The following is a 26635-nucleotide window of genomic DNA, read 5'->3' as shown; positions in this document are numbered from 1 at the left end:
CCCGGGAACAATTCCTTTTAAAGGGAAGGTGATTCTGTAGAACACTCATCCTGGAACACAATTTAATAAGAAAGGTTCAGTATGGTTAGGCTAACGAGGCTTCCTGTAAGTGTTAGAATGTGCTCGTTATAACCATCTTCTTCTAAAGAATAAGAACCTGGCAGTTTGCTCTAAATACGGAGAACGTAGACAGCTGAAACAATACAACTTTATTTTACTCAATTATAACAAGATTTTTCAAAAACTCACAACGCTATGCTATTTCTGGCATTTAAATAGAAAACATTGCAAATTTAGCACAAATAATGTAAGCGAATGCAGACGTCGATTTGGATAAAGTCCTGAGGGCAACGTGTGCCGCTGTGTCGCTACAAACTCATAGGATGAGGCCCTGGGGTCTCTGGTGGGAGGCGGGAGGGTCAAGCGAGGCCTTGGGTTTGTCCCTCCTGCGCCTTTAGCTCGGAGCAGACTCAGGATGTGGCCGGTGGCTCGCTGGGGAAGCAGCACTCGGTCTAGTCTAGTTTCTCTATAAACACCCCAAAGCTAACTTTTCGGATGTGCTCCTTTCTGACCCTGAGAAAGGGCTTTTCTTGGCTGCCAGGAAGCAGGGGACAGGCTGTGGCGGGTGATTATCTGAGAGCAGCCAGGCATAAGGTCAGGCGCTATGGAAAACCGGGAGGGGACCAGACAGACAGATTCTTCTTCCTTTTGTGGGCTGGGGAAGACGGGACTTCGTGGCATTTTCCTGAGTATGAAAGGAAGGACGCGGGTTTGCAAAGTCTGTAATTGTACGTTCATTTGGGAGACACCCGGATACCGAACAAAACAAAAAGCAAGAAAACAACACCGAAACCAGAAAAAGGCGTTGTAAACACACTTTTATTTAAATCAAGATTTCGGAAACAACTCTACTGAGGGTGGTAATGTAGGTCTTTAGCTCAAGAAGACACAGCACTGAAAAATTTAACTTTAACCTTTGAGGGTTCTTTTGAAAGCACCGCTTAGAACGCACACGTTGCCCCCAAAACTGACTATGGAAAGGTGGTTCATCTGGGGAACCTGCGTTTCTTCCTGGTACGTTTCCAGCCCTTCCTAGGGCCACACCTCGGCCTAAGCACGGTCACTGTCCGGCTGACCTCTGCCTCTGAAATTCAGCCTCCAGCAAGATAACGTCTAGCATTTACAAGTGGTTTTTGTTTTTGGTTTTTTTTTTTGGAGAAAACTTGAGAAATGACCACGATTGGAACACATGAAACAAACAAACAACCCTGGAACTAGTCGTAACCATCTCGGGGAACTTTGTTTCCGTTTCAGATTTATTTCGAAACCAACCGGCGAACGAGCGAGAACAGAAACCACACGCGTGCGCGGGGCGCTGCCCGAGTGGCCGAAACCTGCCGCGCCGCCTGCAGACGAGTCCCCGGGCGCGGACAGCCGTGTCGCCGCCGCAAAGGACCGGCGCGAAAAACCACTCCAGCCCGAGGCCCGTGGCCCGTGCCCCAACCCCGCGTCCGCACAAGCCCCAGTCCCGGAGGCAGCGGCCGCGCGGTCCCGGCCTCACCGCTTGTCGGACCGCTTCTCGTACCTCGCCGGGCCCCTCGCCGGGCCCCTCGCCGGGCCCCTCTCCGGGCTGCTCCGCCTCGGCGGTGGCGAGGGGCCGCCGCGCGCGCCCCGGCCCTGGGAGCTGGGCTTGTAAGGGTGGCCTCGGTGCCCCTTGCGGTGCTCTTCCTTCCGGCTCTGGCTTTTCGCAGGTGCCTTCGTGGCCTCTTTCGGCTCAGGGTCCTGCTCTTTGTGGGAGGGCAGCGTGTTCTTAATCGTGTTAATCAGAAACCTCTTATTCGCGCCGGCGAGGGGGCACTTCATCCTGGGGAGGGAACAACACAACAGCGTCAGTCCACGCAGCCCGCGCCGACGCCGCGCCCGCCGATCGCCGATCGCAGCTCGGCCCGAAGGGTCCTGTGAACGCGCAAGCGAGTTTCTGAATTTGTTCGGCTTTCCTTGCATGCCACCTAGTGTAAACTCGGAGCACCAGGGGGAAGAGGCAAGACGCTTGGAATTCGGAGACGGCCGGCCGGACCCCATCGGAACGCTTCGGCCCCCTCTTCTCCCTGGGACTCGCTTTCCCCCTGCGACACAGGGGCCACACTCTGAAAGAACGGAACCACTCAGTCTTTTCCCCTTGAATGATCAACGCCTGATTTGACTCTAATCTGCACCGCGAGCTGCATTTATCAGGGCTTTTCATTACCAAAGAGTAAAAAGAAGTCCCTCTTGGGCAACAGAAAAGTATGCCTTGCCGTGTCTTGAGTACTGGAGCCAAATGCTCTGTTCTGGAAATAAAAATTGCGCGAGGAAACCATACAAATGCACGAATCGCTTTTTACCTTTAAAAACAAACATCTCTCACACTTGCCACATTAGGACGCTACTCTGTGTTCTCGTGGGGAGCACCTCACACAGGCCCACCCTCTGGGTCAATTTCTGCTCCGGGTACATTGAAGTAGCTTGTGATTCAAGTTCACCCAAGAGACAAGATGTAGCTAATTAAATTACTAGTTGACAGGCTTACGTATACACTGCAGTATTTGTTTTCCTTTTCACGTGTACCAAATCTCTCATTTTGGAGAAGAACCCCCCCCCCCCCCGCAGGTGAGAGCCTGCATATTTCTCTTGGCCTTGAGCTGTCTGCCACGTGATGGGCTATTTTAGGATGCTGATTCCCCCCCCCCCCCCAATCACGTTTCTCACAGCGGCTAGTACTAAACAAAAACGAATGCAGGATTCTATCATCTCCCATGTTTGTAGCAAACGGATTCAAAGAGAAGCCCACACGATGACTTCAAACTCAATCTACGGGCACCCCACTGGAGTGACCCTGTAGCTCAGCACCCCCCCCACCCCCCCCATCAGTGAAAAGAGAAGCAGACATCAACCTATTGCCACTTACAGGGAGGTCAGACCACCTCAAGCAACCAGAACGGCATCGAATCCGGAAATGAAATGACAGGTGGGGGAAAAAGAAAAGGAAACGTCTCCTGCGGCAGATGAACAGCTCTTGAGCCCAACGCGGACGGAGAAAATACCTGAGAAGCATCAAAGGTGGTGTGGGCCCTCGACGTGCCAGGCGGGGCTAATGCTCAGGCCGGCAGTGTCGAGGGAAAGAACTAGAACAGGGGGAAAAGGAAATGCAGGCAGAGAGGAGCGCGGCAGGGGCGGTGGGAACCCTTGGAGGCGGCAGCCATGCGGAGGGTTTTGCTTCTCTGGTTAGCGCCGGAGTTTAGAAGCCACAGGACATGAGCTGAGGGGCAAGGAAGAAAGGCAGTGACAACGGGGAAAGGAAAACCAGCTCCGAAGCACGGGGGGTAGAACACCACGTGGCTCCCGGTGGCCCCGCGGGGCTTCACGGAGCTTCCAGAAAGAGCACACCAGCCAGGATGACGCTACCTCAGGAGTCCCGAGGCGCAGCCACCTGCCCTGTCCTGGAGCCACAGCCCTGAGCAATAAGGGGGCATCGACGAGAGGCCACCCTGCTTGGACCTCCGTGGCACCAGAGGGTCTAACTTCAGGCACCCTTCCGGAGCAGAAACCTGAACCCCTGCAAACTCGGGAAAGATGTGGAAGACTACGACACGCTGGTGTCACCAAAGCGCAGGACGCGGCCAGACTGAGGGGGAAAGCGGCCCCTCAATGTGGCGGGTGACAAGCGACAAGCTGAGAGTGCCCAGTGCTTCCGGCAGGAGCGGGGTCACTGGTCTAAGTGGACCGCATGGGTCTCTTGCATATGGGGGGCTACGGACGGCTGGCTCTGGAAAATTCTGGGCTACGTTCAGTGGAGCGTGCCAGGCCAGTGCCGATAAAAGCCGTCAGCTCTTCTCAGGATTAGACCAAGGGGGAAAGGCCAGCACTGCCAGATGGGACAATGACCCAGGATATCAAAACAAAACCTTTGGTAATGCCTGGTGAATTCTGCTTGGTTTTGCGGTCTTCCACGTAAGGCCATCTCCACCCCCACGGGCTTGCCTGAGATGAGCACAGCTCTTCTGCTACGGACACGCACGTTCCCACCGAGAGAGCGGGGGGGGGGGGGGGGGGGGGGGGGGGGTTCTGAGCCGCAGGGGACAGTTCCTAGCTTCCAGCTGCTTGTGGGACCCACTGACTCAACACAGCGCCCAGAAGGGCTGTTCAGAGAATGACAGGGCTTTCTAGGGTCAAGTCCACAAGAAAACTGGCCTTCACAGCTTTTTTTATTTTTAATGTTTATTTACTTTTGACAGAGAGAGACAGAGTGGAGGAGGGGCAGAGAGAGAGGGAGACATAGAACCCGAAGCAGGCTCCAGGCTCCGAGCTGTCAGCACAGAGTCCGATGTGGGGCTCGAACCCACAAGCGCTGAGATCATGACCTGAGCGGAGGTCGGACGCTCAACCGACTGAGCTACCCAGGCGCCCCATTCACAGCTCGCATAGTAAGTGATTCCACATGAAGACGTTGTAACATGTGCAGTGAGGATATCAGGGTGTAAGGAGTGCAACAGCGTTGCTGACATTTGAGGAAATCTATGCCGAGAGAGCTGCCCCAGCCTCCAGTGTCGTAACTCGTTTTGCTGAACCTCACGGCCCGGTGCTTTATTGCTACGCGTGCATACAACATGGTACCCGCTGAGCACACATGCTCTGAAATCATACCATCTATCCGACTGAACCTTGGGCGTGTCATGTGATCTCCCTACGGCCTCTTGCCTGTTAAGTGTGGGAAATGACTGCAGATCCTGTGACTGAGAACATGCTTAGAAGAGTACCTAATGTGTAACAAGCGCTTGGTAAATGTCAGCGCTGCTTTATATCCTAGCTCTGCTAACTAGCCGTGTGACCGTGACCGTGGGCAAGTTACTTAACGCCTCTGTGCATCCGTTTTCCCCATTTGCAAAGGGGAGTGACAGAAATATCCACCTATTGGGAGGACTTACTGAGACAATGCATAAAGCACTTAGCACAGCACCTGCCTGGCACACGGTAAATCTTCAGTGCGTGTTACCTATGGGTCTATGATTTCTCATCCACAATTCCCAAGTGTTAAAACCTCTGAAAATCAAGTTCTTTCTATGAAGCCGAAAACCTGGCCTAACTGCACACTGGGCTATTTATGTCTAGTCTTGATCCCATTTATAGCGGAAGCATTCAGAGGTTTGGGGGCAGACGGGATAATGTGTTGAACGAGCACCCCTGGGGCTGTTCGTCATGCACACTGGATGTGCTCAAGTGCCTTGCTAAAATGGGAAAACATCTAAATTTAGAAACTTGTCAGGATTCAAGGGTTTTAAACAGGGAATGTGGACCGATATTATTATTCTTCATTCTCTCTCTGTGAAAAAGGGTGCACGCCACACTCACATCCGTTAATTTAGCAGGGAATTCTCCTTGATGGTGACTCAGGAGAACCTCCTGAAGCCTCAAACCACCGGGGATAATAAGTTAATCAAGAACAGAGTGGGCTACCTGATGTTTCTCAATGAAAAAAAAAAAAAATCAAAAGAAGGAAAAAAAAAAACAAACCAACCACCTGAGCCAGCAAGAAAAGCTTAATGACATTTTATAGAAATTTTCGCAAAAATGGGTAGAACTGCAAAGTTTTGGTATTTCTACACCCGGAAGTTTCCCTTTCCAGGACATCTCAGTCCCCCACTGGTGTGGGGGGGGTGGGGGGCGGTCAGTGGGCTACGGGGTATCCCTCTGAGCTTATAATTTGCATTTCCTAAATTCTGTGAGCTCTGCAGATGCTTTTCAGATAGAACACGGAGGGCCGGGGTATGTAGGTGGCTTCTGAAGTCTGTCCCAGTTTTGAAATTCTCTGCTCGCAGTTATTTTTCTCTCAAAGTTTTGAAAAGCTATCAGCCAGGATCATGGTGCAGTAAGGCATAACGTTTTTCCTTAAAAAAAAAAAAAAATAAGTGCGTGTGTAGAGTTATTTTTCTCAAAGTCTTGAAAAGCTATTAGCCAGGATCATGGTGTAATAAGACATAACTTTTTCCTTTGAAATTCTCCGCTCATGGTCTGTATGTTAACCCTTTAGATAACGACTCTTTTCTCATTCATCCCATTTGAAAATTCATTTCACCCATGTCTCCATCTGGCGTCTCAGCTCTCTCTTGGTGCCGCTTTTTCGTGTATTTGAGATGACACGATGAGCTGGCATTAGGTGCCAACCATTCCAGGGTTTTTCACATCCGCACTGGGGTATATAAGGCCTGCGCCTGGGGCGCGGCTGCTCGATGTTTCTGCACCGCCTACGTCCCTGGCTATGTCCCAAGACACGCTGCTGGGGTTGGGGACCGGAGAGGCCACGGGATGGGGCGGCTGCTTCCCTGTCTGCAGTTGTGATCCGTACAACGTCAGTGGTCTCACCCTGGCTGGCTGCTTTCATTTTGGGTTTTAGAAAGCTATCCTAGCTCGTGTGGGAAGAGCCGATTTAAGGCGCTAACGATATAAATGGATATAAAACTCTAAATATAATGAGACCGGTTACAAGTCCACTGGAGAGAACCCACGACAGCACTTTAGGCTTAAGATCCAGCATCCTCCCTCTGGCAAACTCTGAAAGTGACGGGCTTTGCTTCGCTTGCAAAGCCGTCTGCGCAGAAGCTGTGATGAAGGCTGCCGCAAGCCGGGGGAAAGGCGGATTTCTAGAGAATCTGCTGTGAGACAGACTCGGACTGACTGAGGCCGGGATTAGAAGCTTTTCATCTCTCCCTCTCCTTCTGAGTGCGCACACTATGTAACCTGATTTGCGAAATAAGGCACATCCTCCTGGTAGTTATCGTGCTCGACTTACGAAAAACAGTAGACTATAAAACAAACCAAGAGAACAGAAAGGGGAAGAGATACGTAATTCTTTTGCTGATCTTAATACTTTTTTAAATACTGATTTTTTAATACTTTTTGTCTCTCTACTGCTGAAGGTGGGCAGTTGTAACGTCTAACGTGCTACGGGGTCAGACCTGACACTTTTGGATTCGAAAGTAGCTCCACGGGGGCGCCTGGGTGGCTCAGTCAGTTAAGCCTTAAGCATCCGACTCTTGATCTGCGCTCGGGTCATAGCTCAGGTCATGATCTTGCGGTTGGTGAGATGGAACCCCACGTGGGGCTCTGCGCTGACAGCACTGAGCCTGCCTGGGATTCTCTCTCTGCCTCTCCCCTGCGCACGCGCACGTCTTCTCTCTCAAAGTAAGTATTTTTTAAAAATAAAATAGTCCCACGAATACGACCCGTCAGATAGTGACATGCGATCACCAGCCAACAAGGTGAACAATGCTGACGCTAACTTGGGTGAAGTGACTGCCCTGTGCCATCCATCACATGACTGACACGACCTCGTTCCGTTTCTCCAGCCATCAAACACTTTACGGGTGGACAAGAGAGGACGAAAAGCAACTCGTCAGAGATCCCGAGCTAGTGGGATGGGAGCCGGGGGTCTGACGCCAAGGTCCACCCTCCGGGATTGTCCCAGACAGGGAAGAAGGAGTGGAGAGAGAGACACATGTGTGGTATAACTGGGTGGCGAATCAGCAGGGCAGTCAGGCGAGGAAACCGTAGGCGCTAAGCCCATCAGCCCGCTTGCCGCCGAGGCCGCTTTGTCCGGCCCGGGCACCAAGAAGCGAATCTGGACGTGGTGTCAGGTGGGGAGCCGCTGACACGGACAGGGCCGCGACAAGGGCAGACAGCGCCCTAAACGCACTCGATTTTGCGATCGGGAGCGCACAGCAGGCATTGCGAAATCATGATTCTTACTTTTCTGGTGAGGAAAGCGGAGGCCAGGTTCCCGTGTTGACGCTCCCCAACTCAGTCCTGTGTTCTGTGGCCACACTCACTCCCACGTCAGCAAGTGGCGCTCTACCTGCCGCTCGGCACGTTCCTCGGCGCCATGACGGATGTAAGTGAAAAAGGACCCTTAGAAAGAACTGGACTCCCAACGCTCCAGGAAACAAGGGAAATATTTTTAATCTTGACGCTGTGGTTGATTGCAACTCATTTTGTTGTTTAAAGCTGCCACAGCCACCACAACCACCCAGGGGGCCTACAGTTTGCGATGTGGCAATCAAATGCCTCAGCATGTGGCCACCCGAGAAATCCTTTTAGAGCGTCATAATCCCCATCGCTCAACTGCTAATTCTTAATTACTCTGCGGTGCGGACAACAGTCCTGAGGCCCAAGGTAGGTTTTCAGCTACTCTGTCCCCAGTGCTGTATCTAAAAGTAATGTGAGATAGGTGACGTGTATGTACATATATAGTTATGCTATTAATTAATTTTTATTTAATTCTTTTTCATGTTTATTTATTTTTGAGACAGAGAGAGAGCATGAACGGGGGAGGGGCAGAGAGAGAGGGAGACACAGAATCCGAAGCAGGCTCCAGGCTCCGAGCCGTCAGCACAGAGCCCGATGCAGGGCTTGAACCCACGAACCGTGAGATCATGACCTGAGCCGGCGTTGGCTGCCCAACCGACTGAGCCATGCAGGCGCCCCGCTGGTAATTTATGTTTCAAAGTCTGAGAAGGCACAGGGTAGGTCCTGCGGCAAAGATAAAGGCCAGGCTATCTGTCCACGTATTTATGCTCGTTGGGAGACCACCGGGAGGAAACAGAGGCGTGTGACGATAAACCTCAGAAGCCGGAATGGGAAAGGTGGTGTCCCGGAATACGTGACAAGCCTGCTGTCCTTGGCTTCCTGCTCCCCGAGCCGCACACATCATGTCCACAGCGATCTCACCCAGCGGGAACGCACGCGGGGCTCTCCGATTCACACGATCTCACGATTCACTCGATTCACTCGTAACTGGATGTGGAAGGAATGCGGGAAGCTGGGGCAGGAAGGCGCAGGAAGTATGACACATCGGCATCCTGCCGGACAACAATCCACGGAAGAGAGCTAGTGTAGGACACGAGCGTTCAGCCAGGGACGAGAAAGCAAGTGGGGACCCAGGCGTCCGCAAGTGGCTAGCTGGGGCCGCAGGAAACCCCTCTGGGCCCCATGGTCTTAGCCATAGAGTAGAGGCTTTGGATCTCGTGGCCCTGAACTACTGCCAAGAGCCTCATCCGTGAGTCACTGTGAAATGCGAGCCCTTCCTTCCCTCCCCGCTGAGCTGTGCTCACCTGCTCACTTGTCCGTGTCCACCAGCGGACTGACACCTTTAAAGCCAGGAGGGCTGCCTGAGCCCGGCCTCTTACTATACCTACCGGTTGGGGCTCAGGCAAGTGAATTAAAAAAAAAAAAAAAAGCCTGCAAAAAGACTCGAGAAACGATCTGCTTTCCGGTTTAAAGCTGACTACATACAACAGAAGAACGACGTACGGGACTTTTCACCTCATCACCGGACCGACTCCAGGCCGAAACAGAAAGGCACCCAAAAGTGCCACTCGCCTGAAAACAACCAAGTGGAGAAAACCGAAGAATCATTTTCTGTCCCACTCAATCCTTGTAACCTTTTATACCGGAATATAAGCCTTTCCCAGGCTAAGGCTGAAGTCCTGCGAGCCCTCGCCGCAGAAATGATATTGGGCTACAGATTAGCTGATGTGAATGTGACCAGAAGAAAAACAGCTTTGTAGACCGTGAAGCTGTGCAAATTGCTGAAATGTGTGCCTATAAATTCCTTTACGTTGACTAAAAGGAAGTCATATGGGCCGATATTTCAGCCTCCTTGAGGCCTCTGTTAAGAACAGCTTCTGAAGAGATTCTTTTGCTGAAATACGTGCACAGAAGTACAGAGCACCAAATGGCCTCTTTCTTTACAAAATAAAAAATGGCATTTCCACTGCATTTTCTTTAGTTCAGCAGTCTCTTTCTGGCAATGGCTCAACGACCTCGCTAAGATCGTTTCATGGAGTGTCCAAGAGGGGAAATAAATGGCGAGCTAGTTCTATTTTAAATTTTAAGGCAAATATGGCCCATTCTCACCATTACTATCTAACATAGTACTGGAAGTCTTAGCCTCAGCAAAAGACATAAAGGGCATACAAATCGGCAAAGAAGTCCAACATTCACTATGTGCAGATGACACGAGACCCTATGGAGAAAACCCGAAAGACTCGTTTCAATTCCTTAATTTTAATCAACGTGATTAAAAAAAAATGCTAGAACTGATATGTGAACTCAGTGAAGTCATAGGATATGAAATCAACGTGCAGAAATCTGCTGCATTTCTATACACCAATAATGAAGCGGCAGAAAAAGAAATCAAGGAATCAGTCCCATTTGCAGTTACACCAAAAACAATAGGAATAAATCTAACTAAAGAGGAAAAAGACCTATACTCTGAAAACTATAGAAGACTTACGAAAGAAATTGAAGAGAACGCAAAGAAATGGACAAACATTCCATGCTCATGGATAGGAAGAACAAATATTGTTAAAATGTGGATACCACCCAAAGCAATCTACATATTTAATGCAATCCCTATACCACCAGCGTTCTTCGCAGAGCTAGAACCAACAATCCGAAAGTTTGTGTGGAACCACAAAAGACCCCGAATAGCCCAAGCAATCCTGAACAAGAAAAACAAAACTAGAGGCATCACAAGTCCGGATTTCAAGCTATATTACAAAGCTGTAATCATCAAGACAATATGGTACTGGCACAAAAACAAACACACACATTAATGGAACAGAATAGAAAACACAGAAATGGACCCACAACTACATGGTCAATTTATCTTTGACAAAGCAGGGAAGAACATTCCGTGAAAAAAAGTCTCTTCCACAAATGGTGTTGGGAAAACGAGACAACAACACGCAAAAGAATGAAACTGGACCACTTTCTTCCACCATACACAAAAACAAATTCAAAATGGATGAACGACCTAAATGTGAGACAGGAACCTATCAAAATCCTAGAGAAGAACACTGGGCAGCAACCTCTTTGACCTTGGCTGGAGTAACTTCTTATTAGCTGAAGGCAAGGGAAACGAAAGCAAATATGAACTATTGGGACCTCGTCAAGATAAAAAGCTTCTCCACAGCAAAGGAAACAACAAAACTAAAAGGCAGCCTGCGTCATGGGAGAAGATATTTGCAAATGGCGTATCTGATAAAGCGTTCGTATCTAAAACCTATAAAGAACTTATTAGACTCGACACCCCCAAAAACAAACAACCCAGTTAAGAAATGGATAGAAGATGTGAATAGACAATGTTCCAAAGAAGACATCCAGATGGCTAAGAGACACATGAAAATATGCTCAACATCACTCACAGTCAGGGAAGTACAAACCAAAACCATGACGAGGAACCACCTTACGCCTGTCAGAATGGCTACAATTAACTCAAGAAAGAACAGGTGTTGGCGAGGCTGTGGCGACAGGGGAACCGTCTTGCACTGTTGGTGGGAATGAAAACTGATGCAGCCAATCTGGAGAAGAGTATGGAGGTTCCAAAAACAAAAAACGAAACAAACAAACAAAAACAACTAAAAACAGAACTACTCTGTGATCCAGTAATTGCATGATTAAGTATTTACCCAAAGGATACAAAAATACAGCTTCAAAGGGGGTACATGTACCCCACTGTTTACAGCAGCACCGTCAACAATAGTCAAACTATGGGTACACACCCAGACACACACACACACACACACTATATTCAGCCACCAAAAAAATGAAGTCTTGCCATTTGTAATGTGGCTGGAGTTAGAATGTATTATGCTAAGTGAAGTAAGTCAGTCAGAGAAAGACAAATATATGATTTCACTCATATGTGGAATTTAAGAAACCAAACAGATGAGGGGCACCTGGGTGGCTTGGTTGGTTAAGCGTCCAACTTTTCGTTTCAGCTCAGGTCATGATCCCACTGTCTGTGGGTTTGAGCCCCATATCGGGCTCTGTGCTGACAGCATGGAGCCTGTGTGGGATTCTCTCTCTCCCTCTCTCTACACCTCCCCTGCTCGCGCGCACACACACTCTCTCAAAATAAATAAACGTTAAAAAAAAAAAAAAAGAAAGGAAACAGATGAACATATGGGAAGGATGGGGGAAAGAAAGGGAAACAAACCACAAGAGACTCTTGACGATAGAGAGCAAACTGAGGGTTGATGGAGGGAGAGGGGTGGGAGGTGTGCTAGATGGGTGATGAGTCTTAAGAAGGGCACTTGCTGTGATGAGCACTGGGTGTTGTGTGTAAGTGGTGAATCACTGAATTCAACTTCTGTGGCCAATACTGCACTGTATATTAACTAACTAAAATAAAATTTAAAAAAATTAAAATAAAATATATTAAGCAAATATAAAGGCCTTCTGGATGCTTAGAAAAACAAACCATGGCCCACTAGTAAGCAACAGATTGTCTACTCCTTTAAGATCTGTCCAAGAGGGTCTGCTTGACAGAGATGGAACTTGGGGCTCCCGTGGCTGGGCTGGCTATCCAAGTGCTCTGGTGCTGTCTGCCCGTGGGAGAGGTGTGAATTCTACCTGCAGGATGGTTCCGTTCTTTTTATTTTTTATTTTTATTTTTAAAAAAATTTTTTTAACGTTTATTTATTTTTGAGACAGAGAGAGACAGAGCATGAACGGGGGAGGGTCAGAGAGAGGGAGACACAGAATCCGAAACAGGCTCCAGGCTCCGAGCTGTCAGCACAGAGCCCGACGCGGGGCTCGAACCCACGGACCGCGAGCTCACGACCTGAGCCGAAGTCGGCTGCCCAACCGACTGAGCCACCCAGGCGCCCTGGTTCCATTCTTTTTAATAAATAGGGACTGGTAGAGTGGTTTTCAAATTTGTGTGCACTTTAGAATCACCTGGGTATCTTTTTGAAACCCTTTGGCTCAGGCCATCTGCAAACTCATAATTTTTGGTGGCGGGACATAGACATTAGTAATTTGGGAAGCTTTCCACATGATTTCAAATGTGCAGATGAGTTTGGGAACCAGTGCATTAGTGGTTAAAAGTTTTTATTTACACACACACACACACACACACACACACACACTTTAAACAGAGGGAAAACCAGGTGTTCTCCCAGGATGAGCCTGATGGGGAAGATGTTCGTTGTGCCAGCACCAGGGAATAGAAGCAAGTCGTGGCTGTCCTTCAGTCAGACCTCTTTGCATAGCCCATAGCTGCTAGGCTGTGCTGGACCAGAAGCTGCCTCCAGGAAAAGAACCTACGTGAATGTTTGAGTTGCGTGTGAACTAGCTGGTTATTCAGAGGTGAGCGAGCCTGTCAATTCAAGGAAAATAGCTTGCAGGATTCATTGCCAATGGTAAAACTGGAGTTTTCAAGTGAAAGAAAATTAGATTTTTGGAAAACTGGGAACTTGACAGGTTCCCAACATTTAAAAGACTCTCTGAGGGGCGCCTGGGTGGCGCAGTCGGTTAAGCGTCCGACTTCAGCCAGGTCGCGATCTCGCGGTCCGGGAGTTCGAGCCCCGCGTCGGGCTCTGGGCTGACGGCTCGGAGCCTGGAGCCTGTTTCCGATGCTGTGTCTCCCTCTCTCTCTGCCCCTCCCCCGTTCATGCTCTGTCTCTCTCTGTCCCGAAAATAAATAAACGTTGAAAAAAAAAAAAATTTTAAAAGACTCTCTGATGAGATTAGTGGTGATATTTATAAATGTATTTTTTAAGTATTATATAATGTGTTGTCATTAGAAGACGACTCATGAGCCAACATTTTTGAGATGGCTAATGAAGGATGTTACAGAATCATGTACGGGGAGAAGATCCAGTTAAAGTGCAAGGGAGACCAAGCGATTTTATTATGATGGAATATGAAAAGTCTGCATTATTAAAAAGAAGGTTAAGAATCTACTACTCGCTGAGATTACTTGCAAAATTTTGATGGAGGATTAAAGAATACCATAATTTTCTGGAAAGGCTATTGAAATACTTCTTGCTTTTCTGGGCATATATTTGTGTGAGGTTGGATTTTCTTCAAATACTTCAAGCAAAACAACAGGTTGTAGAAGCAGACATGAACTTCCAAGCGTCTTTTATAAGTCAGACATGAGGGAGGTTTGCAAAAATATTAAACAATATCACTCTAACTCAGTATTTTTTTTCCACAAATGTAGTTATTTTTATAAAAGGCATATTATTTCCTTTTAACATGTAATGGGCTTATTATCATTTTTTAAATGAATAAATAGATCCTTTTAAATTGCTCAATTTAAACTTCAAATACAGTCAACATTGATAGATATAATCCACCAAAAAAATTTTTTGGGGTCCTCAATAGTTCCTAAGAGTATAAAAGGACCCTAAAACTAAAACGGCTCAGGATCACCGTTATTAAGACAACTGAAAAAAATGTCAGCAATGTCAGCAAGAATTCTTGTCCTGTAGACTAATGGGAACTTAACAAGTTTCAAGCCCTATTCTCCCAGGACCCATCTCTTACAAGTCTGAATGTTTCGCTTTGCCTGCCATCTTTTTTTTTTTTTTTTTAAGATGTCTTTATTTATTTTTGAAAGAGAGAGAGAAGGCGTGAGTGGAGGAGGGACAGAGAGACACAGAATCAGAAGCAGACTCCAGGCTCCGAGCTGTCAGCACAGAGCCCAATGCGGGGCTCGAACCCACAAACCATGAGATCATGACCTGAGCTGAAGTCAGACGCTTAACCGACGGAGCCACCCAGGCGCCCCAGCCTCCCACCCTTTACTCCCTTTTCAACATGTTTCTGCTTCCTTCATGGGAAGAGGCTGTCAACTGTCCCCGACTATCCATTCTTCCTTTTTTCTAGAGTAAACGAACCCCAGATATTTATCTGGCACCTGACTACCTGGAGCAAAAAAAAGACCGAATTCCTGATCTTGTAGTGGGTGAAGGCATGGAACAAAATTCTGGCCAGTGGAGTACATGCAGCAATGGTGGAAATGGTGGACGCAACTTCTGGGGAGTGTCCTTAAAGGGACGGGGCGGGGGGGGGGGGGAGGGGGCGTGGCTTCTTCCTTCCTTTCTGCTAAGTGAAATGGAGTGGGCCAATACTAGACCATGTGGAAAAGAATCACACTCTGTAGTTGGAAGATTTCGAAAACTGGAAGGAACCTGGGTCCTTGACAACTCTGGGGGAACTGCCAGCCTAACTGATGTGACACCCAATGGGCACATCCTTCCTCCCAGAAACGTCAAGATGACCCTCGAGTGGGGTAACTCTCTCCAGGGAAAACGGAGCTGACACTGATAAACCAGTTCTCTCACTATCGGAAAGTTCTACCGAGTCAGTAAGTGGCAGAAAGGTTGTCAGGGTAAACGACTTCTATTTGGAGAGCTGCCTAGAAAGAACTTATGCCCTTGAACATTGCGAACATAGCAAGAGCCCTGACTGATACTTTCATACTCACTTGTCGGGCCATCTGAATTCATGATTTAGCTCCGTACTGATTCTCTCACTGAAGGTATGAGATTGGACCAGCGGCTACAGACAACCTGATCACAGTCCTGCCTTATACCAAACACCAAAGTGGCCTGCCCCTAACAAAACCTGTACTAATTTGATTCACTTTAGAAGAGGCACCTTATCTCTGTAGAGGACAGGGGGCTGGAAAGAAGATAAGAGCAGATCTAATAACGCTGACTGACCGCTCCATGCCAGGAACCACGCAGAATATTTCTGTCCACTTTATCTCACCAATCTGAGTAACTATCCTTCTAGGAAGTGGGTATTTTACTGAATCTAAGATGATTCCATATGTGACATACAGATTGACTCACACTGGATTACTTCACTTTGTATCATTTCAACCATAAATACATCACAATCAATTTCTAAAAGATAATATCTTCTGAAAAATGAAGTAACAGCAAAACCATTATCACACCTAAAAAAATCAATATTAATTACTTAATGTCATCAAATACCCCAACTGTTTCATAAATGTCTTTTTTTTTTTTAATTTTTAAATTTTTTTTTTCAACGTTTATTTATTTTTGGGACAGAGAGAGACAGAGCATGAACGGGGGAGGGGCAGAGAGAGAGGGAGACACAGAATCGGAAGCAGGCTCCAGGCTCCGAGCCGTCAGCCCAGAGCCCGACGCGGGGCTCGAACTCACGGACCGCGAGATCGTGACCTGGCTGAAGTCGGACGCTTAACCGACTGCGCCACCCAGGCGCCCCAAATTTTTAAATGTTTGTTTATTTTTGAGAGAGAGAGAGATAGAGAGAGAGAGAGAGAGAGAGAACACAAGCAGGGGAGGGGCAGAGAGAGAGGGAGACACAGAATCCAAAGCAGGCTCCAGGCTCTGAGCTGTCGGCACAGAGCCTGACGCGGGGCTCGAAACCACGAACCGTGAGATCATGACCTGAACCAAAGTCAGATGCTCAACCGATTGAGCCACCCAGGTGCCCCATAAATGTCTTTTTATAGTTAGTTTGGATAAGGATCCAAACAAGGTATACATTTTATTTGGCGTGTCTCAAGTCTATTAGTTCATAGGATTCCCCTCCTTTTCTCTGCAAGTCTTTTGTTAAAGGGAATTGGGCTGTTTGTCCTGTAGAATTCCCCACATTGGACTTTTGTGATTTTATTCCTATAGTGTCAGTTAATGTGTTCCTCTGGCCTCTGTATTTTGTGCAAGCTAGTAGTTCTGACTGGAGATGGGATCAGATTGGGGTTCAATCTCTTTGACAAGGATGTCTCCTAAGTAGTGGCCTGGTTTTCCGCATCTTTTCTCAGCATGAAGACGGGTCCGTGAGTTCAGGTGTGGGTCCGCCTGACCTGTCCCAGAATGGTCCCCAACAAGTCCGCATCTGGTCAGTGTAGCGGCCAGTGACCTTTGCCTAGGTCCAGTGCGTCCTTAGGGATCGCAAATGATGCCATTCTTTTTCTTTTAAAATTGGGTTTACGAGACACAATGCACACAGAATAAAATTTGTCCTTTTAAGTAAACAGCGTTAAGAGTTTTGACAAATGTACGAGGTCGATCAAGACGTAGCGCGTTTCTGTCACCCACCAAGTTCTGCAGTTAACCCCTTCCTTCTGTCCCCATGTCCTGGCAACCAGTGACCTGCTTTCGGTCCCTATCGTTCTGGGTTTTCTAGAAGGCCACATAAATGGAATCTTACACTGTGTACGGTTTTGTGTCTGGCTTCTTTCACTTGGCAGGCTCCTGGGATTCAGCCACGCTGTGTGTTATTTCTCATCCTCTTTATTATCAAGGAGTGCTGAATGTACTTGCTAGAACCACGATTTGTTTATCCGTTCATTAGTCAGTGGACATTTCAGTTGTTTCCAGTTTTCATTTACTCATTTATTTATTTTTAAATGTTTACTCATTTTTGAAAGACAGAGAGAGAGAGAGAGAGCGAGCAGGGGAGGGGCAGAGAGAGAGGGAGACACAGAATCCGAAGCAGGCTCCAGGCTCCGAGCTGTCAGCACAGAGCCCGACGCGGGGCTCGAACTCACGATCCACGAGATCGTGACCTGAGCCCAAGTTGGATGCTTAACCGATTGAGCCACCCAGGGGCCCCTCAGTTGTTTCCAGTTTTGAGCCATCATGAATAAAAGCGCCATAAACATTACTGTACGCATTTGTGTGGGTGCCTAAGTTTTCAATTCTCTGGTAATTGGTTAGAAGAAGTCTCTGTGGTGAGTATTTATAAGAAACTGCCAACTGTGTTTCACAATGTATGATCTTACATTTCTGCCAACAGTGTGTGAGCATTTTAGTTGTGCCACGTCCTTGTCTTTATTTGGGACTGTCAGCCTTTTCTAATTTTTATTTTGGATACTTTAGTGCATCCCTAGTGGTGGTAACTAACTGATGTTTTCATTTGCATTTTCCTCATAACTAATGATTTGAGCATCTCTTTTTTTTTAATGTTTGCTTATTTTTGAAGGAGAGAGACACAGAGTGTGCGTGGGGGAGGGGCAAAGAAAGAGGGAGAGACACCTCTGAAGCAGTGAGCATCTCTTTATATGCTGATTGGCCAACCCTGTATCATTTTCAATGATGTGTTTGTTCAGATCTTTTGCCTATTTTTAAATTGGATTGTTTGTTTTCTTATTGAGTTGCTAAGAATTCAAATGGTGATCTTATTCTAGCATTCTTTTATGTTAAAAAAATTTTTAAGTTTATTTATTTGTTTTGAGAGAGAGAGAGAGAATGTACAGGAGGGGCAGAGAGGGAGGGAAAGAAGAAAGAATCCCAAGCACTGTCACAGTGTGGAGCCCGATGTGGGGCTCGAACTCACCAACCGTGGGATCATGACCTGCGCCGAAATCAAGAGTCAGTCGCTAAACTGACCCGACTGAACCACCCAGGCACCCCACGATGTCCTTTTACATTTAATAGTCGCAGTTCCACAGGGGAGTTTTCTTTCATCAATGATTTGGTAACCCCGCAGCACAATGTGTACAGGGAACAGGATAAATGTTTTAAAAAAAATTTTTTTTTAACGTTTATTTATTTTTGGGACAGAGAGAGACAGAGCATGAACGGGGGAGGGGCAGAGTGAGAGGGAGACACAGAATCGGAAACAGGCTCCAGGCTCCGAGCCGTCAGCCCAGAGCCTGACGCGGGGCTCGAACTCACGCACCGCAAGATCGTGACCTGGCTGAAGTCGGACGCTCAACCGACTGCGCCACCCAGGCGCCCCCAGGATAAATGTTTTATTCTTCCTCTCTCTTTGCCAATTTTATGGACAATGATTCGGTTCCACAGCATTCTCCAAACGGGACCGCCAAGTTTCTTGTTGTGATTATCATTATGACCTTGTGGATCTGAACATAGTTGAGGTATCTCGGTCTTTATAGCTTTATTCTTCTTGGTGATCAAATTACCCCATCTGGCGGGAGGGATTTCAAGTTGTTTCCTGAGTCTTTTGGCCATCACTACAGTAGTCTTCGAGTGTTTCTCTGCTTTCTCGTGTGACAAGATTCTCCGGATCTTCTAATACATTCCCTGTCTGTGTAGTAACGGTGTAACCTTGCCCACAGAGAGGGCGGACTTCTGGGAGGGGATCTCAATTCTAGGAGGTAATGTCACACGCTGGACAGAAATGTCTTTGTCTAGAGTGGATCTTAGGATGGGGCAGGCCATGCCTGATGGTCTTAGAGCGCAAGCTGGCCCTGCCAAAAACCCCCAACCATGTGATTTTGGGCGGGAGCTTTGGGTCACGGGGTCTTGGTTAACCTCGACACTGAGGCCAACCACATGAGCAATCAATCATGCCTAAGTAATGAAATCCCAATAAAAACTCTGCATACCGAGGCCTGGGTGAGCTTCCCTGCCGACGATATGCCACGTATATTCTCACACCTTAATGCTGACTCTATGGGGAGAGGACAACAGAAGCTTCATGTCTGGAACCCTCTCAGACAATACCCTTTATGCCCCTTACTTTGGCTGATCCGAATCTGTGTTCTTTCCCTGTAGTAAGCCGTAACTGTGAGTCTCACAGTTTTCTGTGAATTGTTGGGATTCATCAGTGACTTAAGGAAGCTGAGGGTACGTTAGGAACTCCCTGAATTTTCAGGTGGTGTAAGAAGTGAGGGCAGTCTTGGTGACTGTGACCTCTAACTTGCAGTTTGGTGAAGCCCAGACACTGCTTCAGATCTGCAGTCAGTTATCTCTCTAAAGCATGGCTTTGTACTGATATTTCCAATTCGAATTTAGGATTATAGGTTTTTTACTTTGATTTTACATTTGCACCCCTTTGACGCCGGACATCTTGGTATTTAGAGCAGGTAAATATTTGCTTTATCCCGTTACATAATATTTTCCGAATAACAACATATTTTTGACAACATGAGGATGGAAAACAATTTAAGATTTCCTGGTAGTTCTTTTCAAAATGTAGTCACGTTTCAGATCACACACAGTAGTTCCTTTATGTGCGGCTAAGTCATTCACTAAATGGCTTTTTAGGTCTATTTGTTTTATTTTGCTTGATTTTTAAGGATTGACTTTTCCCTTTATTTACTTAACTTTGTTTTACATTTTACGTAAATCACGTGCATGGTTCTAAGAGTCAAATCTAGAGAATGAGGTGTGTTCTGAAGCCTAGTTTTTCTCATTTTTAGATTCTACTCTTTTCTTAATCACCCACAATCCTCCATTGTTGCGATTTTAAATTCTAGATAAAAGATCTAAACTCAGCATATTTAACAGATGAATGCCTATGTTATTGCTAAAGTGAAGCTTAAAAATGCTTAGGACTAAATTCTTAAGGGTAAATTCCTCTTTTGTTTCTAAACTTTAAGTTTTAAAGCTCTATTTTGTATAGAAACTGCAAAGGCAACTTAAGTTCTACCCAGCTGAACTGTCACATAGTCGAAATACTTATGAATAGAATTTTAAAAATAAATTTCAATTTGCCAAGGGCTATAATTAAAACAGAGATCCTTGGGGCGCCTGGGTGGCTCAGTCGGTTAAGCGTCACACTCTTGATTTCAGCCCAGGCCATGATCTCATGGTTCAGCTGACGGGATTGAGCCCTACAGAGCCCACTTGGGATTCTGTCTCCCTCTCTCTCTCAAAATAAATAAAAAGAAACAAAAAACAAAACAAAACAGAGATCCTTAAACAATGAACACTGATACAACATTACTCTCACATGGCGCCTTTGGGCAGTAGATCTACATATCCACTAGGGATTTGTGATCTAAAGGGATGACGGACCCTTCACAGATGCTCTCCCTCCATACCCCCAGCCGTCTTCCTCAGGGTCGCAGAGTCCCCAGAGCTGGCCCTCAACAGGGCTCCCACTCTCCTGCTCGCCTCTGGGGGATTTCCTCTACAGCCACAGTTTTACATTCCTTTCACCGGCTACAGATTTACGTATCCACATCTCCAGCCGAGACTTTCTCTTTACTACTGTTCTGTTTTAAGGAAGATCACTCAAGAACTTACCAACCCATAGGTCCCATCGTTTCTGCTCTCGTTTTGCCACGTTTTGCCTCTTTAAGCAATTCTTCAATTGCTTTCCTGATGGGGAGAAAAATAGAGTTGAGAGGTAGTCACACGACTGAACTCTTAAAAATCGGTTTATTCCCCATATATGATCTTGTGGAAAGAACAGCTTTTGAAACATAGAATGCCAAAATGGGGGAGAAGTTTTTTTAGATTAAAAAAAAAAAAATGGCTGACAGTTTTGAGCAGGTAAAAATTAAAAAGAAACTTTGTATATGAAGGGGAAACACACTGAAAATTAAAGACAAAATGACAAGCTGTATCTGTATTTAAAATGTTCAAATGCACTCTTATTCTAAGAAATACTAATGAACCCAACTCTGATAAATATATTTCTACCCATTAGTTAGTAAGAGAGTAGAGAAAGGAGTACTCTTTGCTCTACTAATGGGGACTGAAACTGATAGAACACTTCTTTAGGACAATTTGGCAACATGACAAACAGCCTTCAAAAGAAGACATACCTGCTGACCTAAAAACTCTACTTTATCCTAAGAAAATGGGTACAGCGTATATTGGATAATTCTTATTTCAGATTTCTTTGCATGTATATATTACCCAGGAAAACATTTGGACGGGTGTTATCAAGATGGTAAGAGGAGTTTCTGGCTGATTTTAATTTTTTTTGTTTGCTTTCTGTATTTTCTGTTTTTTCTAGAGTGAATCTGTATTATTTGTGCACTTTTTAGCAAGATTTTGGAAAAAAAAACCCAGAAAACATACATATCAATCATATTCTGAGACATTACTCTTTTTATTTTTAACATATATATTTTTAAATTATATATATATATATATATATATATATATATATATATATATATAAAACTTACTGTCAAGTTGGCTCACACACAGTGTATACAGTGTGCTCTTGGCTTCAGGAGTAGACTCCTATGATACATCACTTACATACAATGCCCAGTGCTCATCCTAACAAGTGCCCTCCTCAATGCCCATCATCCATTCTCCACGCCCCTCCACCCCCATCAACCCTCAGTTTGTTCTCTGTATTTAAGAGTCTCTTACGGTTCGCCTCCCTCTCTGTAAATAATTTTTTTCCTTCCCTTCCCCCATGGTCTTCTGTTAAGTTTCTCAAGTTCCACATATGAGTGAAAACATACGGTATCCGTCTTTCTCTGACTTATTTCACTCAGCGTAGTACCCTCCAGTTCCATCCACGTTGCTGCAAATGGCAGGATTTCATTCTTTCTCATTGCCGGGTAGTATTCCATTGTATATATACGTACAAATCTTCTTTATCGACTCATCAGGTTGATGGGCACACGGGCTCTTTCCATAATTTGACTATTATTGATAGTGCTGCTATCAACATTGGGGTGCATGTGCCCCTAAGAATCAGCACACCTGTATCCCTTGGATAAATTCCTAGCAGTGCTATTGCTGGGTTGTAGGGTAATTCTATTGTTAGTGTTTTGAGGAATCTCCACACTGTTTTCCAGGGCGGCTGCACCAGTTTGCATTCCCACCAACAGTGCAAGAGGGTTCCCGTTTCTCCACATCCTCACCAGCGTCTGTAGTTTCTTGAGTTGTTCATTTTAGCCACTGAGATCAGTATGAGGTGGTATTTCATTGTGGTTTTGATTTGCGTTTCCCTGATGATGAATGATGTTCAGCATCTGTCCCTGTGTCTGTTGGCCATATGGACTCTTCTTTGGAAAAGTGTCTATTCATGCTGAGACATTACTCTTAAGACACTGTATAAGGTGCTATGGGTAGTAAAATAGGGAGATGATCATCCCTGACTTTAATATTATTTACAATATGTAAGCGGTAAAGTGAAAGAAAAGAGAGGGATAAAGTTGGACACAGATATAGTTCAAAGACAGAACTATGCACCTAATCACAAAATTTGGAAACTGGTCATTATACACCGATTCTCTATAAAAATACTTAACTATACTGTTGTAGTACTACTTTACATAACCCTCAAACGGTGTTAATATTCTGTGAATATTTTATGACGATTATTTTACCGAAGCAGGCACACGGCTTAAAAAAAAAACAAGTATTATTTGAAAACTTAAAATACAGCAGCCCTCTTGCCTCAATCTTCTCCACCCACTAAAAAAATCCATTTCAACCCTTAAAAAAAAAGAAATTCTGTTTATCCTGGTATTTGTCACCATATTTCTCTTAGTGTGCCAGGAAACTATTTTGCCACCCTCTTGACCTTCAAAAACCACATCTACCTAGTTTTGTATAATTTACATTTTTAATAAACTCTCACCAATAGGGATGTCTTTTAAAAAATGCCTTTTCAGTTAACTCAGCAGCTCGACACTTTCTGCTCTACCCCCGAGAGCCCACTTGACTGGGTCCGTGAAGAATGAAACACTGACCACCTTGTGCGCCCTCTCACCCCCCAGACTCACTCGCTCGGTCAGGACTGAGCCTTCACAGTTGAGTCTCATGGCGTCATGAATAGGTAAGTGTATCTGATTACCACGTAGCATCTGTCAGGGGGAAGACCCTCCTCTGACCTATGGTCCTTCTAGCTGGACTTAGAATCAAATTGACAGGATATATATTAATAGGAAAAATATTGAATTTAATAGCGTACATAAGGGGAATCCACACAGACATAAAATTTCAAAGACAGTGAGACAACATGAAGTTCATATGGGAGGGGTAGGGCCTGAGGATACCAAGGGGAGGAAGGCTATTAGCAGGAAGGTGAGAGGAGGGATTTGGAAAACCAAGCTTGCCCTATGATGCAGATCAGTTTTTTAGGTAAAGGGGTCTCTGTTGATAGCTCTCTTCCTGGTACAGGCTCTCCTTTCCAGTTTGTCCAGAGTTAGGCAGTTGAGGGGAGTCCGAGAGCTTTTTCTGTGTCTGCTGGGTTTCGATTACTTTTAACTTGAGATCATCTTTATGCCAAAGTGGCCCATCTTGGGGTAGCCTGCCCTTGACCCCTACACAGTATTTCTTCCATCTCTTTATCATCATCATCATCATCATCATCATAATAATACATCCTATTGATGTGATCTGAGGGCTTTGTCTCATCCAGTATTTCATGAAAAATGTATCCTATCTAGCTCCAAAGACCCTTTTTCACCTTAATATATGTAAGTTAAAAACTGAAAAGGTAGGGGCGCCTGGGTGGCGCAGTCGGTTAAGCGTCCGACTTCAGCCAGGTCACGATCTCGCGGTCCGTGAGTTCGAGCCCCGCGTCGGGCTCTGGGCTGATGGCTCAGAGCCTGGAGCCTGTTTCCGATTCTGTGTCTCCCTCTCTCTCTGCCCCTCCCCCGTTCATGCTCTGTCTCTCTCTGTCCCAAAAATAAACGTTGAAAAAAAAAAATAATTAAAAAAAAAAACTGAAAAGGTAAAAATATTCCAAATACACCTCCTCCCCCTTCCCATCGGTAAGTGTGGTACTGTATTTAAAAAAAAAAAAAAATATTTAAAAAATATTTATTTTTTGAAATACATTTTTGTATTACAGATTATGTATACGCTTTATATACATAATATATAAAAATACATGTATATTTTATGTATATTTATTTTTGAGAGAGAGCGCGAGCGAAAGCAGGAGGGGCAGAGAGAGAGGAAGACAGAGAATCCCAAGCAGCTGCACGCGGACAGCAGAGAGGCGCTCGAACTCTCAAGTTTCCAGATCATGACCTGAGTGGAAGTCGGAGGCCTGGCGGACTCAGCCACCCAGGCGCCCCAAGTGTGGTAGTTTCTAAATTAAAAACAGCTAATCCATCATACTTAGATCTATCCATGTGTGCCCTCTCCTCCTGACAACACAAAGTTAAAAATCTTCAGGGAAAAGGCCTGTTTGGGCCGTTCCCCAATTATGAACAAACCGTGTATCAGCTGCAAATAAACGAGAATGCATTTTCCCAAAAAACCCAGGTTAAAATGTTTGCCTGGCTCTCTTGGACCAACCCACAAAAGCCTATCTGGGTCAGAACATGGTTGAGATGCTGTACGTGTTCGGGAAACAATACTCAGTCCAGAACCGTGCAGAGATCCCGAGGCCACATTCTAGGCACCTTCGAGAGGCGGACACTGATTTTTCTATAGTTTTACTTCATGTAAAACCATTTCCGGCACCGTCATGAACTTTATCTGCCCCGATTTCTCAGAGATCTGATTTACAACCACGGTCAAAGAGAAAAGCAGCTGTAAGCATGAGAAAGGCTGCTGGGGCAGAAGGAATTCCCCGTGGGCCACACTCAGTCCCCAGCCAGCGTGGGAGGCGGGACCCCACTGCCAGGGCTGGGGTGTGGCCAGCTTGCTGTAATTGGTTTAACAACAGCTGACGTTGGCGTTGGCGTGGAGCTTCGCCTTTGGCCAGGTGCTGTCCCATCTGAACACGACGACATAGTTACAGCAACTAGTTTACAGGTGGGGGAAGTGTCACGCTGCCTAACGTGCCCGAGACGGCCCCTGCTAGTGATCCTGGGGGAGGTGGGTGGGGAGCCTGGGCACTCACTTGGAGAACCGCAGAGGCGGAGGAAGGAAGGACCGCGCACTATTTTGCCCTAGGAATGTTGAGCATGTGCTATCTCCCACCCCCAAATTCTCCTGCCTGGGCTTTCCTTCCAAATAGGAAAAGACCAATCCCTAGCAGTCACGTCTGTTGCCCTGAAATAACAACATCATCTTCAAACTCAAAGGGGAAAGACTAGGAAGTCGGGTAGTTTGCCTCGTTACTGACTGTAGCCTTTCGTTTTTCCTGAGACTCTTGCTGACGAATTCTGGGGTAAGGAAACAGTTGAGCCAGCTTCTGTTGAACATGATCACAGAGGCTTAAATCATCAGAGATGATGATGAAACATCAACCTCAGGAAACAAGATAGTTATTTAATGAGATGATGACACGTAAGTGAAAGCTGCATTAAAATACGGGACAAGCAAACAGCAGGAGAATACGGCAGAACTAAGTACACAGAGAACCCGAGCAAGTAAATAACTTATTCAGACACACATTTAGTTCTGGGTACTTTTTATACTTAGATTCTTAACATCGCCAAGTTTTCTTTGTAAGACAAATTCATTCTATTAGAATATAAAATTCGATGTGAGCAAGAAGTCCAAGAAAGCCAGCTCATTAAGCAGACAGCTTTCTGGGCACGGGAACAAACTAAAATCAATTTTCAACAATCCACGTGGGTATCCTCTACACCCGGTTTTCCATCCCAGCTTAGCTTCCTCGGGCCTGCCTGTTCATTCCATGAGCCAGCTGGTACATGCTTAAGGAATGTAAACTGATGATAAGAGCAGCTTAAGTAAAACCCAAGCGGGAATGCAAATCTGGTGCAAAATCATCTTAAAGCCCAAAGTCAACAAATTAGTTTTGAGTTATCTGGGTCTATGTTTCTTTTTCCTCACATAAATCAATCTAAGAGTTAAGTCTACCCGATAGAAAGGGTGGCAAGAAAACCAAGGCAACTGAAATGAAACAATAGAAATTGAGGGACACTGGGGCACCTGGATGGCTCAGTTCAACGTCTGACTTCGGCTCAGGTCATGATCTCACGGTTCGTGAGCTCGAGCCCGACGTCCGGCTCTGTGCTGACAGCTCAGAGCCTGGAGCCTGCTTTGGATTCTGTGTCTCCTTCCTCTCTGCCCCTCCCCGTTCATACTTTGTCTCTTTCTCTCTCTCAAAAATAAAGAAAACATTAAAAAAATTTTTTGAACATGTGTGTGTCCCCCCAAATTCATACTCTGATACCCTGATTCCCGGTGTGATGGGACCAGGACGTGATTAACTC

The 26635-nt window shown here is 46.1% G+C and overlaps 1 protein-coding gene across 1 annotated transcript in view; it reads right to left on the bottom strand.

The window, feature by feature from the left end:
* Positions 1–861: 861 nt before the first annotated feature.
* The window catches only part of LOC115509116 (protein POLR1D-like), a 48974-nt gene continuing 23200 nt past the window's right edge, over positions 862–26635 (bottom strand). The window contains exons 2-3 of the mRNA XM_030308302.1: positions 20826–20900; positions 862–1864 (exon numbers count right to left, since the gene is read on the bottom strand). Coding sequence (XP_030164162.1) covers positions 1558–1864; positions 20826–20900 — 382 coding nt within the window. The 3' untranslated portion in view covers positions 862–1557. The remainder of the gene's footprint in view (positions 1865–20825; positions 20901–26635) is intronic.

Source organism: Lynx canadensis, chromosome A1 (genome assembly GCF_007474595.2).
Source record: "Lynx canadensis isolate LIC74 chromosome A1, mLynCan4.pri.v2, whole genome shotgun sequence".
Taxonomy (NCBI): Eukaryota; Metazoa; Chordata; class Mammalia; order Carnivora; family Felidae; genus Lynx; species Lynx canadensis.
Note: the sequence above shows the minus strand (reverse complement) of the source record. Positions and strands in the feature narration are given on the sequence as shown.